Here is a 17,628-nt window from a genome sequence, read left to right as displayed (position 1 = left end):
AGAGCCCCTTTATAAAGACTTAAATACTATATCGAAATGGTATAAAGTTACCGTTAAAATAGTCAAAATAATTAAATAAAAAAATAAACAATCAGAAAACAAAAAATATAGTCAAACGAAGAAAAATTAACTGTCAAAATAGTCAAACAAATACTAAAAATTCAAGTTTTTCTTTTAATCTCATTTTAAAAATTCCTTTTTTTGTTTGAAACTTAAACGAACTTAAGGACTTCACCATTAATTTATAGCTTATACTGCTGATTGAGGTGAGCAGTGTGACGTCATACTGAAATAGCCTTCTCTCGGGGGCTTCAGTACATAAATCGACTGACAAATAGGCTTACTCGCAATGGAGTGCTGCTACATCGACGGAGGGTTTGGAATGGGGCAGCAATCTTTTTGTTCATTATTCTTCGTTTTCTTCTTCTTTTTCTAAAAAAGCCGTATCGATTTAGATAAGCAAAAAAAGTGAGCAAGTGCTCACATAAGTATGCTATAGTAGATATATATATATATTCCTTTTGACAGTCATTCCATAATTTGGGTCCTCGATAAGATATACAATTTCCTGAGAATTTATTACATTTCCGAGGCAATTTATGAATGTTGTTTACATTTGTTTTTAGATTATAATTTTCATTTAGATTATTTTTAAACATGTTGTTAATGTTTTCTGGCAAGATGTTGTTGTAATATCAATACATAAAAATTTGATGCTGACAGGTATTTATTTCAAAAATATCCATCATTTTCATATCATTTATAAGTGGTTTTGCATGTTCTTGATTGTGTTTAGATTATATGATTCGACAAGCGTGTTTTTGTAGCGTATAAATTTTTTGGAGTTTTGTTGGTTGCGTATTTGCACATGATATGTTTGCATAATTTTTTAAAACAGTGAATTAGTCCAAAATATATCATTTAAGACTTAACATATTGAGGCATGGGCGAACTCAATACATAACGCCAATCTGTTGATGAAAATTTATCTGGGGAAGCCAGAACAAACTTTCATCGACAAGAATTCCTAAGAATTTTATAATTACTTGTTTTTTAATTTTTTTATCATTTAACAAATAAATTTTATGTAAAACTTGTGTTTTTTTATGAAATAGAGTATAATTTGTTTTCTTAACTTTAAGTGAAAGTTTCTTTGCCCTAAACCAAGTATTTACTATAGTTAACTCCGTATTCATGTCAGTATATAAATGTTTTATATCATTATTGGTGAGAAAGAGATTGGTATTGTCTGCAAACATTATTAAGTTCAGCTTTAATGACGCAATACAAAAGTTGTTAATATAAACTAAGAATAGGCGCGGATCAAAAATTGATCCCTGTGGTACTCCGCATACAACGCTTAGTATTCCAGATTGTACCTTATAAGTTTCTATCAGTAAGTTAGCTTTTAATCCAGGAATAGGTTAAATAATTTATACTATAATTCTCGATTTTTTTAAGAGAAAGCAATAGTCAACTGTGTCAAATGCTTTAGATAAGTCTATAGATACTCCTAAAGTATATTTGCTTTTGTCAAAACCTTCACTTATTTGGTTAAAATAAATAAATAAAATTTAAAAAAAAAGATCCAAAATTAAAAATACACACTCCACAAATTATTGAGATCCACAAATCTTTTGCACGCCGAAGTTTTGCTTACCGAATGATTAAAAGCTAATTGTATAGCATGAAATTCGAAAACTATTTGTCATAGGTTTTTTTTAATTAGTTACTGAATGCACTTTAAAATGTTGCGTCATTTCAAACTCGTATAACTACGGCATAAAAATATTAGAACTACGTCTATATTTTTTGTTTACCAAAAGAAAAAGATGAAAGTTTATGTTGGATAAATGCAATTCCAAGAGATAATATCACTGATTCAAGAGATAATATCACTGATTCAAATACTGTATTATGCTCTAAAGATTGGTCTAAAAATGTTAATATAAAAAAAATGTATATTATGAAACGTGAACAATTTTTTTTTAAAAGAAAGATTATAGCCAGGCAAAAAAATATAAAAGAATGTGAAAAAGTGTTAAAATATAAGACAAAAATTTCAAATAGTTGGTCAACTCAGAAATATAACTATCTTATTTATTCAAATTTAACAAATTTAAATAAATAAGAAAAAATCTTTTTAAAATAAAGTTATATTGTAACGTATAATATAAATAATTTTTTTAATTTACATAACTTAAATTTACAAAAATTAGATAATTACGTATTTAAATATAGTTTTATTAAAATTTCGATGCGACGCTTGTATTCCGAATTGACGAGTTAACATTTTTTTGAACTTTCATTATTTGAATGACGTCTTTTAAAGTTCAGACGAATTGACTCTAACTGAATATTTCGTAATAACAAAGTTGTAATTATACTAATGTTTTGTGTGAAGTTTAAGTTAGTTTTAGCCTATGACGTGTTCGTAATTATGGCTTTTATGCGTTTATTGTGGTTTGCTAACTTGGAAAAACCAAGAGGTATTTTTTTTTTTTTTAAACACTAAAATAAGTTGAAATTTATTTTTAATTTAATTTTTATTTTTTATTTTATTTTTTTTAAAAGACTTTCTTTTATTCTTCTATATAGTTTTTTATTTTATTAAAAAAATCTTTGTATTTTTTTCTAAACCTACAAATATTTGTATTTGTATTTGGAAAATGTCGATTACATATATTTTTATTTGAATTTGTATATGGAAATCTGAAATTAACGTATTTGTATTTGTATTTTATCAAATGTATTTGACCCCAATCCTGCTCCCAAGCAACCTGCAGCCCTGCTCCCAAGCCTTTAGAAAGACAAAAATGTAGTACTAGTAAAGCCTGTTTTTTATGAAGAAACCCTGACAGCTTTGAAAACAAATCTGATTGTAAATAAGGATTTTACTTTGATATATTATATTAATTTTACTTTGGTATATTAGCTTTGACTACAAATTTCAAACAAATATTTCACAATTTTTGTAAAAGAAAAAAAATCTTGAAAAAATATGTAAATATAAAATGTAAAAAAATATAATAATAAATATTAACAACTTAATTAAAACTCAGTAAGAGTTTTTATTGTAGTATTTTTTTAAGTTAAACATTTCATCTTTTAATAAAAAACAACCCAGTGTTGCCAAAATTTTCTGCACATTAAAACGCCAAAAGTTTTAAAAAGGGTTTTGTTATGTACATTTCATAATGTACTCGGTGACCGGTTCTAGACAAGAATTCAGGAAAGCCTTACTAGGAAAGAAACATGAAAATTCTTGCTATGAAAACGTGCTAGCAAAGAAATTTTAAGAAAGAATTTGCGCGCAATTTGGTAATTACAGTTATGATTTTTAATGGAATAAATGTTAAATAAGTATAATCTAATTCTAACAAAATCTTTGTGAAATAATAAAGATTATCTGAAATTTCTGAATCATTCATCAGTGATTCACTTTTATTATAAATGGCAATTCTGTCCTAGCAAGTTTTTTTGGATTAATGAAATAAAATTCTGTCGTAGCAAGTTTTTCGCATTTATTAAATAAAATTCTTTCCAAGCAAGTTGTTTACGTTTATTAAAAAATATTCTTTCTTAGAAAGTATTTCAAGTTTCTTTTCAAAATTTCTGCCAAAAATATTCTTTTGTAAAAATTCTTTTCTAGTTAGGTTTCTTTATTTCTATCATAAAACATTCTATTCTGAAATTATTCTTTTCTAGTTTTCTATCCTCATTTTATTCTTGTCTAGCATGGCACACCATGTAACCTTATTTCAGATGATGTATAGCTCAAAAAAGCATACTTAAAATTATTTAGAAGCAAATAATTTGCCAAATTATTGTTCTGAGCCTAAATTTTTTTTAAAATAATACCAATATGGCATTTTTTTAATGCCATCTGGTAATACTAAATTGATATTTTACGTTCCCCTCTAAAATGTATAATAAATACAACTGCCAGTATAGTAAGCCATTTTAAAGGGTAAAACAGCTCTATTTAAACATTAATAGGCTGCTCGGAGTAAGATATTATAGACATCTAACACAAAACTGTCAACAAAAGTTTAAAACTCTAATAATATTTATATCTAATTGTTTAAACTTTATAATCAATAAAGTTTAATTTAATTTGTTCATTATTATTTACATGATTTTATATTATACTTTGTTACGCACAGCTTTGGAATTATTAAACGTTCCAAAAAAGTTTAAAAATTTGAAAAATTACATTTTGTTTTTCAGCCTTACAAAAAGTTGTTTCATGTCTTCAGTAAAAACGATTTTATTGCTTTGTTAAAAAGACTTTTTCCAATACTGGTTTGGCTTCCACAATATGACTTAAAAAAACTACGTGGTGATTTAATTGCTGGATTAACTTGTGGTGTTATTGTTATTCCGCAAGCTATTGCATTTGCCAATCTTGCTAAACTTCCTCCACAAAATGGGTTGTATGCTTCACTTACGCCTGGACTAATATACTGCCTGTTCGGTACATCAAAAGATGTAAGCACAGGCACTGGTGTAACTCTGGGCTTGTATACATCTAGATTTAATCCTACAAACACTACAATTGGTGCATCTCTTTTAAGTTTTATAAGTGGCGTTATTTTGGTGTTTATGGGCGTTTTTAAACTTGGATTTTTGATAAAGTACGCTCCTCAGCTTGTCATCAGTGCGTTTGTTTCAGCTACAGCTATCACCATTATTGTAACACAATTTTCTAACTTACTGGGAATCAAAGGTGCACCGTTTAATGTATTTGAGATTCTTAAATACATAATATTGAACATCAAGAAAACAAATAAATGGGACATAACTATGAGTGCATTTTGTCTCATAATTCTAGCAATTTTTATTTATCTTTCGACTTTAAAACTTAAAAAGAAACCATTATTAAAAAAATCACTTTTGTTTTTATGCGGTGCTCGAATGGCTATTGTGTGTCTCTTTGCAACAATCGTTGTTTATATATTTCATGTTTGTGGTTACAACCATAAGTTTACTATGGCTGGAAAAATTCCAAATGGGCTTCCTCATTTCCAGGTAATAAATTCTTTTATTTCTTTTGCTTTTTATTGTTGCTTGTTATTTTGGATTTTTAAATCAAATCCTTTATAAACGCAGACGTTCGTCTCAATATATGTTGATGAATATCTAATACAAGAGTTGTCTTTATTCTCGTATAAATAATGTGAAAATAAAAAGCAATTTGTATTAAGGTATTAATACATTTTTAACATAGTTTGGTGTATCAAAACTAGTGTGACTATACAGTGGTAGATATTCATAAAACTGCAATGACTTTGCATGATTTTAACATTTTGGAGCAATTTAGATTTGTTTTTGTTTGTTAAAAATGTTTTCTGAAAAAACACGTATAGCATCCCCTCCCCACTTGAAATCTACTTGCTTCTTTCAAAGATAAGTATGCATAAATATCTCTAGTATGATGACTGAACTACTAATGAAAGAAGTACATTCATTCTAAATAAAGAAATATATGACATCATGTTTTCCTAACTTTTCTATGCTCTGCAAAATTGACTTGACTCATCCTTTTACATCTCCTAATGATGAGAGAAGTTTCAGTAGACTAAAGATTATCAAAATTATCTGTGATCAACAATGAAAAAACAATGTCTTTTTAGATAGAAATTAATTTTAATTAAATGTGAGCTTGCTGAGAGCATTAAATTTGAATTATCAAAGTAACATTTTGCTTTAACCCAGCGGGCACAGACGTCCGTAAAACGTCTATACAACGTCTTTTAGTCGCCACAAGTCTGTATGATGTTCTTAAGACATCCAAAAAACATTTGTTATCCGCTGTAATTGAAATCTTGCAGAAAAAAATTTGATTAAACGTTTTGCTTGAATATATTTAAAAATAACCAAACCATTGCAATAATATTAATTATTTCTTTATTTTTTACAACGATATTTGGTAATCAAAGTAAACTTAGTAAACTCAATCTTTAGATTGATTGAGAAAGATTGTTTAGTGTCTGAGACAGGGTCAGGGTTACAAAATCAGTTTTTGCTATGTCTAACAACATCTGTTCAACATTATCTCTAAATAGAATGATGTATAACTACATCTGTTCAACAACATCTGTAAAAACAAAGATGTATAATATCATCTGCTCGACAGCATCTGAAATTTTATTGATGTATAATAGCATCTGTGTAAATGGTATATGTTTACTACAAATGTAGTTACATCTTTTCAATTATCTAAGTATAATAACATCTGTGCAACTACATCTGAAGATTTTACAGATGTAGTTACATCTTTTCAATTATGTTTAGAATAACTACATCTGTAAATAATTACATCTTTTGAGTTATATTAAAAATAGCTTCAGGTTTTTATGAAATTATTAAATGATAATGCGTTATTTTAACTAAATGTAGTTACATATTTGGGTTTTTTCAGATGTTGTTACATATAGAAAAAAACAGTGAATATAAATGCATTATTTTAAGCAGATGTAGTTACATATAAAAAAATTTTTAAATGTTAGGGGTTATTGAATTTCCAAATGATATTAGACAGGCAGTTAACAGTTGTTATTGATGTACCTAATAATTTTGATAAAGCGCACATAAATAAAACACATTTATTACAAGTGAGTCTCGAAAAAAATATTTCTGGGGTTAATGCCACCTCCAACCCATGTCACCCCCTAAATTAGTAAAAACACTTATCTAATTTTTGATTACTTCAACACTGTGTTTCACCATCAGTAGGTTCATCAGGAAGAATGTCTTGAAAAAAATTCTTTTTTCAATTTATAGAAAAATTATTTCACAGGAACTTGGGAATTGTTATAATTAAATATGTAATAACTGTAGTATTTTGCAACCAGGAAGTTGCATCAACTACATTAGATAATTAATTTTTCATGATTTTTTATTATCTAATGTAGTGGATGCAACTTCCTGGTTGCAAAATACTACAGTTATTACGTAATTAATTATAACAATTCCCAACTTCCTGTGAAATAATTTTTTTTAATTTGAAAAAAATTTTTATATTTAGACATTCTTCGTGATGAATCTACTTATGGTGAAACACAGTGTTGAAGTAACCAAAAATTAGATAAGTCTTTTTACTAATTTATTATTGCTCTGTTCTTTTAGAACATTGAGCACTCTGTTAGTAGAATACACTAACATAATTTATATATATATATATATATATATATATATATACATATATATATATATATATATATATATATATATATATATATATATATATATATATATATATATATATATATATATATATATATATATATATATATATATATTTAGTCTAGATATATGGAAGACGCTTTGGATTCTGATATTGTCAGAATTTTAATTACCTCCACTTCTTGTCTTTGTTCCGTTGTTTAATAATAGGTTTGTTAAACAATACAGCTTCCTTTGCCAAACTTTTTTGAGTCTTAATTGAATTAACCTCCTGTTCTGTTTTTTCACGCAAAATCTTTCTAGCTTGTATTTTGAGTCTGATACAGATGCTTTTGGATTCCAACATATAAAGCATTTAAAATGGATGTGTTTAAATGCTCACAAGCAATTGCGCAGCATGTTAAAGAAGGTCTATGCTTTGTATACTTAAAGGAATTTCTAAAATTGCGTTGACTAGTATATGCAGTGTTGGTAAGGCTTGAGTATTTAACGCAAAAATTGATACAATAGCTAATTTTTCATAAGTCATTTTTTCCCGACACAATGGAAAAATACCTGTTGCTTTAAAGCCGGAACGCACATTGTCGCAGAAGAAACTTTTTTCAAAAAACACTGATTTAGCAACCCAGAGTAGTTTGGTTTTGTGAGATCTTTGAAACCGTTTTTTAATAAAATGTATATTATAGATTCCGTGCTATTTACTCTTCACTATCCTGAATATGCCTAAATCAAGTGGCAGTAGCACGTGAAATATATAGCTCGTAGCTTAAAATAATAATACTCTCCCCTTTTGCTAAGTGAATTACTTCCAGCGTTACAGGTGAGGAATGACTGTCTCAATAAAAGACAATGGAATCTTCAAGCTTGCAGCAATATGGAACAAATGCCAATCCAGCCAGATTCATTGCACATATGTTTTAAATTCTTCTTAAAGCACATACCCAAATTTATCATAAATATTATATCTGGCCTTGGATTAAAACATGAACAGGCAATAATGTCCCAAAAGCATCACAGCAGTCGATTATTGTGACTGAAATCTTTTTGTTACTATGTTACTTAAGTTTTTTAGATTGTTTTGAACCTTTTTGACACACTACCTTAAATTTGTCTTGATCACATTGAAGTTCAGATTCATTACAATTAAAAATGTGGAATGACTTAGTTGCAAATCCATGCGTGTTGTACACATCAAAAACTTTTGCAAAACTTAATTAAATAAGTAGATAAAATTATAAAGTAGGTCATTAAAATTTTTTAGGCTAATCAGTTTAAAAAAAGTAGTTAATTTGTAAACATTTCAAACAAAACCTTCTGAAAATTGCCCCTTTTTTATTGAAAAAATAACTTGTTATAAAATCTATTTAAATGTATCTATTTAAATCTATTTAAATATAATTTTGATATGTATCTATTAAATCTATTTAATGTATCTATTAAATCTATTTATCTATTAAATCTATTTGTATCTATTAAATTTGTATCTATTAAATATTATGTATCTATTAAATCTATTTAAATATAATTTTGATAAATACCATGAGTTAATAGTGTCTGGCTGAGTTGACATTGCACGGTTTGATGGCATATTATTTGAAGCTCTAAGCAATAGCTTATCACAATGACGTCTGATGAATAAGTAACACCAGACAAGTGTAACTTTGCTGCCATCAAAACACATTTGATTTCAATTAATTAAGTAGTTATTAACAACACACAGTATTTCAAGTCTACTCAAATTGAAACCAATATCACTTATAGATACTAAATTTTTACTAAAATGTCCTCGCTGTTTTCGCTCAACATAGCTGGTTTGCCATTTTTTTAAATATGCTTGCCGTAAATTCTGGTTGATCTATTGAAGGTTGGTATTTTAAAGCCAAGTGTTATAGCTGCTTTCCTCTTACTCTCTTACCTTCGTCCACAGCCTTCAAACCACGAGCCATCTATGCTTTCTGGCGTAAATCCATTGATGACATAGATATATCAACTTGCAAAACAACTATTTCATTGCGTTGCAATATATATTATTGTATTGTAGGTAGTTCATATCAGTGATGTAAATTTACTTGTAAATCTTAAAATCAAAGTTTACCTGAAAATTGACCGGTAAATTTTTTTTTAAAAAGGTTAGTTTTGAAACTGTAAATTCTTTATTTAAACTAAATACCATGGTGAGTATCCACTATAAAAAAAGCCAAAATTTACTGGTATATTTACAGGTAAAGTTACCGGTAAATTTTACATTCGCAACACTAGTTCATACTCACAAAGTCACATTTTTTACATTTCAACATTTGACACCATCCTGCTAATTATTTTCTTCGTTGTTTATCGATGAATGACCGAAGTTTAAGTATTTAAAAATTTCACCAATATTCAAAAAAGATTGTTATTAATATTTGAAAATAATTTATAACTAAATTGGTGATTCTTAATAAATACTCAGATTAAGTTTGATCATTTATTTTCATACTTTTCTTACTTTAGATTTTAATAGTATGCCTTTTTTCAATTTTTTGTTTCGCTAAAAAATTAATTCAGCAGGTTTCAACTCAGTGGGCATGCGTCGCCGGGGGACGTCCGTCAGAAGTCTTAGGGACGTAAGGACGTCCTTTACACGTCCAGCGAACGTCCTCCGGACGACGCGTGCCCACTAGGAAATAAACATAGTTTTTTTTTTATAGATTCATATTTACGAAGTAATAAAAAATATTATTAGAGTTTTGCATGTTGACCGAACTTAGGCGATTTTACGGTATACAACAGTATACGGTATTCGAAATACGGTTTATATAATAGTATGGTTTATAATACAATGCACGGTGCACATTGTTTTAAAATGGTTTATTTGACTTATATGGATTCTTTTTTTAATTATTTTATTTATTTGAAGTTATTTTTTTGTTAATACTTTACTCTTCATTGATTTTTTATTTTCTTTATATATTGTTGCAGAATCCATTTCAACCTGTAATGAAAGGCAATGTTACATTATATTTAACAAAAAATTTAATAGACAGTTACGGTGTCGCTGTAATTATTCTGCCGATTATCATGTTTATAGAACAATATTCTATAACAAAAGCATTTGGACGCAAATTCAATTATAAGGTAAAAGCACAAAATGAGTTGATTGCTTTAGGAATTATGAACATTGTTGCTTCTTTTTTTGGGGGTTGGCCTGTTGGCGGAAGTTTTACTCGTTCAGCGGTGAATTCTATAAGTGGTGCTCAAACTCCTCTTGCAGGTAAGATTTTTAACTAAGATTGGAATTAGAACATTGTCTATAATATATCATTTTTTATAATATAATATCATTTTTATAATATAATATATCAATTTTTTTTTTTTGGCGAACAATTTACCAAAAATAATATTATTCGGCTAAATTAAAATAACTTATATACAGTGTTGCTTTTAAACCCAGTGGGCACAGTACGATTTTAAAACGTTCTTCGGACTTTTTTATTAGGTTTAAACCTTATAAAAACGCCTAAAAAACGTTTCAAAAACGTACCGTGCCCACTGGGAATAATGCAATTTTACATTAGTTGTTTATTTAGACGTTTAGTTAAATAGACATGCTTTGCAATGTCGAATTTTAATAATTAAAATAATATCAAAATTATTAACAGTTTGTTTATTTAAATTGTAATAACATTTTCAACAGTTGAAAATAACCTAGTTAATGTTAGTGAAGGGTTAAGACGACCTAGGCAAGAATGAGCTTTTCCTCGCCACTCGAATTATTTTCGTAACTTTTCCAGAAGACAAGATATTCAAATATAATTAAGAACCTTTTAGCTCTTTTTTGTCAAAAACTTGAACTATAGTTTGTCGTTGCTTGCGATTGGAGATAATGTTTTCCACCGTGACCTCAAGATCAAATAAATGAAGATACAAGATTAATTCAAACTAAAAATACTTTACATTTAACTTTTTAAAACAGATTTGAGTTTACTTTGCCAATCAAAATCAAATAAGTCCAATTCTAGCTTACACACCTACGTTGATAAAACGCACATAAGTTGCGCGTTGCGTTGGCCCAACATTGACCACCAACGTTGTTTTTATATTACTTTGGTTACAAATGCGACGTCGCTAATAACCAAAAAACAACGTTGGCCTAAAGTTGTAATACCTTACTCTGGCACAACATTGTATTTTACGTTAGAGAAACGTTGTACTTTAAGTTAGTTCAACGTTCTATTTGAACTTTGACTTTATATATACACATTATATATTGTATATTTAAATGCATATACTTATTATGAGTATTAGCCAAATTCATTTCAGAGGCCTGGTCTCGAAATTAATTCGATGCAGGGAAAAAAGTAAAGATGGTTACTTTGTTGTTAAAAAAAATCAACTAAACAATACTGTCGCTGCTACTATTAGTTCTTAATTCATCATGATTAAAAACCTAAATGATTAAAAAGATACTTTCGAGGAATTGCAAAAGAAAATGCAAATGTATTTACGTTTTTTAAAGCTAAAAGAAAAAAAAGAAAGAAAAAAACAATTTTCAATAGCCTAATAGGCTATTGAATATTGTTATTAAATAGCAAACATGTATTTTTGATGAAGTATCTCTTAAAGTACCAAAAATTACAGCTAAATGGTCATCAAACAAGATATTTTACGATAAGAAAATTAGTGAAGATATCGTTTACAGATATTGTGATCATAAAAAGGAAGGGAACTGCGTCTTCCTGAAAAAACAAAAAATGCTACAAAGTTGCAACATAAAATAGTTACCTGGTTAAATGTTACATGCATATAAAATTATATAATGCATATAAATTTATATATTGACTATTTGAGATTAGTTGTTTTACTTTTTCATTGATTTATTCCTAAAATAGAAAATTGAAGTTGTCCTGTTAGTTCTAGTAGGTTGTGTACTGGGTTTACTTTCACTTTTGTGTTTACTTACTTTCATTTGTTTTAGCATTATTTTATTTTAATTACAATTTTATCATTATTGTGTTTTTTAAAACACAATAATGATAAAATACTAAATACAATGAAAACTATAAAAGAAAATATTTAGGCTCTTTCTTGCACAGAACAGTTACAAAGTGTAATCATTTTTTAAAATTAACTGAGTCCTAAATAAAAAAGATGACAATTGCTATATCAGCATATCCAGAACTAAACTATTTTTAAACAGATGTATCATTGTCTAAAAATTTAAGTAACTCTTTCAAGAAATGGCTGTTTAGTTGTAACGTGTTTATTTTGTACAAATGAAATTGAAATTTGAAAGTGAATCATTTGTCTGTCAACATTTATGTTATAATTGCTTACAAAGAACTGCCTTTGTTTTAGCAGATTATATTTGTTTTAATACCTCATTATTTGATCCAATTATACTTCACATAGATAACACTAAAATTGAAAATATTGACTTCTATATTAATAAACTCACGGAAGATTCAAATTGTAATAATACTTGAAGAAACTTCTTCTAACACTTTTAAAAATAATACCAAAATTGTCGCTAATATCATTCGAAATAAAACTGAAAATACTGATGTACAAGTGCTTGACTATTTAATTTACTTGGTTCTTTTGGAAAACTTTTAAAGTTATGTTATATTGGAATGTTTTTTAGAATGTTTTTTACACCAGGCCTAAGCCATTTAGAAAATATTCAAAAAGGTAAATTATTTGAAAACTTTCTAAAGCAAAAGTTGAAAAATACCAATACTTTATTAGCGTAATCAACAATAAATATGGTTGATAAATTAGATCTATCAAGAAGTTTGTTAGACTAGAACACTCAAGATTTTGTTAATTGTGTTGGGCCACGAAACAAGTAGAAAATTTTCTTCAACTTTATGTTCAATGCCAGCTACAGATTGAGTGTACAAATGCAATACATCAAACATTTTAAAATTAAACAAATTAATACCTTATTAGTAATTGTTGAAGAAACAGTAAATTCAATATATGATTAAAAGAAAATGAAAAACTGAAATTATCTTGAAATCAAGTTTTGCAATCTAATTTTGTTATGTTAAAAGTCAAATTTGACAATTTGGTCTTGTTATGTTAAAATCATTAAGAAAATTTATAAAAAACTTGAAGTTTTTTGCCATTGTAATTTTTTCGAGATAAAAGCAATTTTATCATTTTGAAATTTTTTTTTTTGAATTTGTATATATAAAGGGTTTCTTTTATAATTTTTATAACAATAATTTTCTCTCTGCTGAATTTTATTTTTGTTTTTTCATATCACTTTGTTTTTATGATTGATTCAAGTTTTATTTTATCTAGTCAGTTTTTTTTGCATCTTTTTTCTTATTATTTAACTGAAATAATAATGTCTGGCAAATTCTTTGTATATCTGGCAAATTTTTTGTATTCAATCTCTCTTTTTATAAACTTGTTTTAAACAACTTCATATAGGTTTTTTTTACACTTTCTGATCTTGGTAAACGATAGTATTTGAGCAGGCCATTCGAATCTTTTGATATCAAATTTTTATAAAGCATTAAGCAGAAGCTCAATACAATTAAAGCGTTTTAAAAATTTAGCCAGAAAAAGTATAAATATTAAGATGTGGAACACTTGTTGATACTTTATCGAACTGAAAAGCTACCATTTTTATTTTTTTCCCTACATCGTAAACATAAGTGTGCGGACCGCGTCTAATGAATTTGGCTAATAGAATTATTTTACTCAAACATGTATTTCACCCATTTTGATAAATCAACATTGCAGGCGACGTTTGCTTATTTTTTATATTATCAATTAGACAGCATCTGATTAAAAATTTGTGTTTTTTTTTTCTTGTGGCTCGATATTTCGTTATATAAGATAGAGAAAAATATATAAGCTAAATATATTTTTATAATCAACTGAAATATTTGGATGAAAAATAACTCCTATAAATTATACAAAGATGTAAGTTATACACCTTTGTTTGTTGATCCAATGTATAGGGATCAACGTTTATCCATTGGATCAACGTTGATCCCTATACAATGGATCAACGTTGGGTTTAGATCGGAAAAACAACTAACTTCTGCGATGTTTTGACATACGTTGGATCAATGTAGTTGTGCTAACTATTTTTAATCCACTCGTTATTGTAGCTATAAACGTTATTGTAGCTGTAAACGATAAAACTAACATTGGATCAAAGGTGAACTTGCATTGGAAAAAACAGCCGACGTTCGCGATGTATTTACATACGTTGGCTCAACGTAAGTGTGATAGCTGGCATCGTTGTTGGAATTGTCTGAACTTTTAACAAATTGTTGAGATGGATTAAAATATTTTTTTTAAAAATGTAAACTCTTTTTAATTCGTATCTTGTATATATTTTGTCAAGACCAAGGTTCCTTAGATTAGACCTGGTTTTAAATCATTAACAAATAAAAAAAAAGCGACTTTTTTTATTGACTCTTTCATTATAAAAAAAAAAAAAACATAGGGGAAAGGGGGCTAAATAGTACCCCCTAAGGAAAAAAATTAATAAAAATAAAACTAAATGTAGGAAAAAGTTTATTTTTAGATAAAAACAAGCATTGATGAAACTAAAACAAACAATCATGATTTCAAGATGTAAATATTAAAATAAAGAGCACACTAATAAAAACTAAAAACAAACAAGGTGGTACTAATTACCCACAAGAAGGTTCAAATAGTACCACTAGTGAGGCTAATAAATACCAAAGGGTATGAAGAAAAAAAAAGCTCAGCACTAATAATAAGTAATAAATAAAACAATAACTGGTTCATTCTACACTTGTAAAATATATCTATTGACATAATTCACATATATAACTATCATGTGACCCATTTTGAGACTCAGATGATGAGCATGCAACATGTACCCCATGCTCCACAAATTAAACACTGGATCATATCCTCCTCAATGTCCTCATCACACATGAAGCAGTACCAACGCTGCCCTTTGTTATCTTTAGAGGCTGGGGTAATTAGTACCACAGGTACAATTAACCCCACCATCACAGGTACGATTTACCCGACTATGACTAAACATAGTTTTCTACTTCAGTGTTTTAATGGGCAAAGTGAATTGGAGAAAAACGTATTTATTAATGAAGAAGAATGGATGGGCTAACACCATAAAAAAATATAAATAAGTTACGTATATCCACGCCTGCAAGGTACGACTAGTAGGACAGTGCAATTATTACATCAAATAGTGTAAAAAAAGGGAAACAGACCTTTCCTTTCTTTAACGTTCGATTCCACCATTTTTTGGTCAGTATACATATTTCATCTGCTGGCTTGATTTTATCGTGTTTCGGCCAATTTCAACGAATCAGAAAAAGAACAATGACGCTGGTACGAATTGCACAGCGGTACTAATTACCCCCCTTTCCCCTACTTTAGCCAAAAAACGCATACATAAGGGATCGTCCATAAATTACGCAACGCTAAATATATTTAATAAATACAGAAGTAGTTTTACGCGGCGATTTTCATTAAATTTTTAGAAAAAATACAAAAAACAAGTTTTTATTTTCGATGTATTTAAACTTTATGTCATATGGCACCAAGAAAAATTGGTGAGTTGTTTTAACAATACAGTCGAGTAACAATATTGTAGAGAACTATATAATAAATAAAGAGGAACTTTTTCCCATACATAGGAAGTCATTATCAATGGGCTTTCGCAATTTAAAGAGGCTAAATTTTTTAAATAAAGAGTCGAATTGTTTACTGAAATATTGGAGCGTTTTGACATGGTGCAGTTCTCGTTGCTAAACATTATTTTAGACGCAGAAGACCCAGTGAAAAAAACCTTAGAAAGCGGTATATGATAATAACGTGTCTTGATGACATGTATCTGATGTCGATTACTTTAGCGGAAAATCAACTTCATAAGGACTTCAATAAATCTCCAAACAAGTTAGTCTACAAATTTATAAACCATCAGATATAAATATGACATTGATCTTAAACAAAATTATCGATCGCTTTAAGACATTACAATCGGAAAATAAAATAATAATGGCAGATTTACATTTATTACACGGAAAATACGACGCATTACAAAAAACAAATAGCGAAATTAAGAAAAATCAATGTGCGTCACAATCTATTAACGCAAGTAACTGTAAACCGCAAGAAGTTTTAAAATCTATTGTTTCAAATTGAATAAATTATCATTCGGCATACCAAATAAATACACTGCAAGATGTGCCATTCTCCATTGCAGAGGATTCTAGTTTGAAAGTTTATTGTAGAAATAAAAGTAGAGATTCCTTCGCTACCCTGGTTAAATTGCTAAAGCCTAAACCGCAAAAAGAAAACTAATTTGTGGCAGACTATCAAGACTTCAAAGTGATTGGAAAAAATAATAGAGTTATAAATAGCCAAATAGATAAGCAGAGGATAAAACCCGTCTTCGGAAATAAAGTCGTTAACAACAGAAACTCGATTTCAGGGCATCGTATTATTCGAGAGTCTTATATATTTGTAGGCGGCGTTTGTAATTCCTTATCTGAAGGAGATCTTTCGAACTACATGAATAAAGAAATTGGTATTACGCCTTTAGACATTAAGCTTAACAGAGAAAACATGTACAACCGATCCTTCAAAGTGAAAATTAAAAGTAGCGAAAAAGGAATGATACTTAAACCTGATGTTTGGGATAATAACATTATTGTCAAACTGTTTAGAATGCACCGTGAAACACTAACAATCAAAAAAATACATCAAATTATTGAAAAACAATTGCTACAATTCTTAATACGGTGGACCGTATTAAGAATTGTAGCAATATGTATTATATAAAAAGATATGTGTCTTTTCATATAATACATGAGGATGAAAACATTCTTGCAATAAAAGGCACAATAAACAAGCGTCATTTAATTTTTATTGGGTTTACCTTTCATGCTGTCGTAACAAGAATGAATCGAACAATAAATATTCTTCTCAATTACAAACAATTACTTTAATCATGAACAACTATGAGGATGAAGTAGAAAGTATTATATCAGGAGTCTTTCCGTCATTTCCTTATAAAATATATGATTTAGAATTTCGCAACAACAAAAACGAAATAATCTTTCAAAACATCTCACAAATTTTATTAAATCAAACGAGTTGGTTTTTGCCGATATAATCAACGGTGCTGGTCCTACCTACACCTATCAACATAAAACTCTTTCGAATTCTTCTTAAATTGATCATATAGCATCTTTAAAAGATACAGAACTATGTTTTACAAATTGTCAAGTTATTCCCCCTTCACCGCTGATCACTTTCCGGTATCCACGAGTATCAACTTTAGAGGTAGCAGCTTATCTTACGGTAATAAATAATATAATGGAAAAGTATGATTCAGTTCCAAAACATGCATGGAAGAATGAAAAGTTTATTGATTTTTATAATCAAAATCAAAAATGCTGCTCTCTTGCTAGTTAAACAGTGTTTTGGACAACAAGA

General features: G+C 28.2%; 1 protein-coding gene across 1 annotated transcript in view; it reads left to right on the top strand.

The window, feature by feature from the left end:
* The window catches only part of LOC100212675 (sodium-independent sulfate anion transporter), a 73,425-nt gene that overhangs the window by 20,970 nt on the left and 34,827 nt on the right, over positions 1-17,628 (top strand). Inside the window, exons 2-3 of the mRNA XM_065814982.1 lie at positions 4,231-5,031; positions 10,147-10,438. Of these exons, the coding sequence (XP_065671054.1) occupies positions 4,231-5,031; positions 10,147-10,438 (1,093 nt within the window). The remainder of the gene's footprint in view (positions 1-4,230; positions 5,032-10,146; positions 10,439-17,628) is intronic.

Source organism: Hydra vulgaris, chromosome 13, assembly GCF_038396675.1.
Source record: "Hydra vulgaris chromosome 13, alternate assembly HydraT2T_AEP".
Lineage (NCBI taxonomy): Eukaryota > Metazoa > Cnidaria > Hydrozoa > Anthoathecata > Hydridae > Hydra > Hydra vulgaris.
Note: the sequence above shows the minus strand (reverse complement) of the source record. Positions and strands in the feature narration are given on the sequence as shown.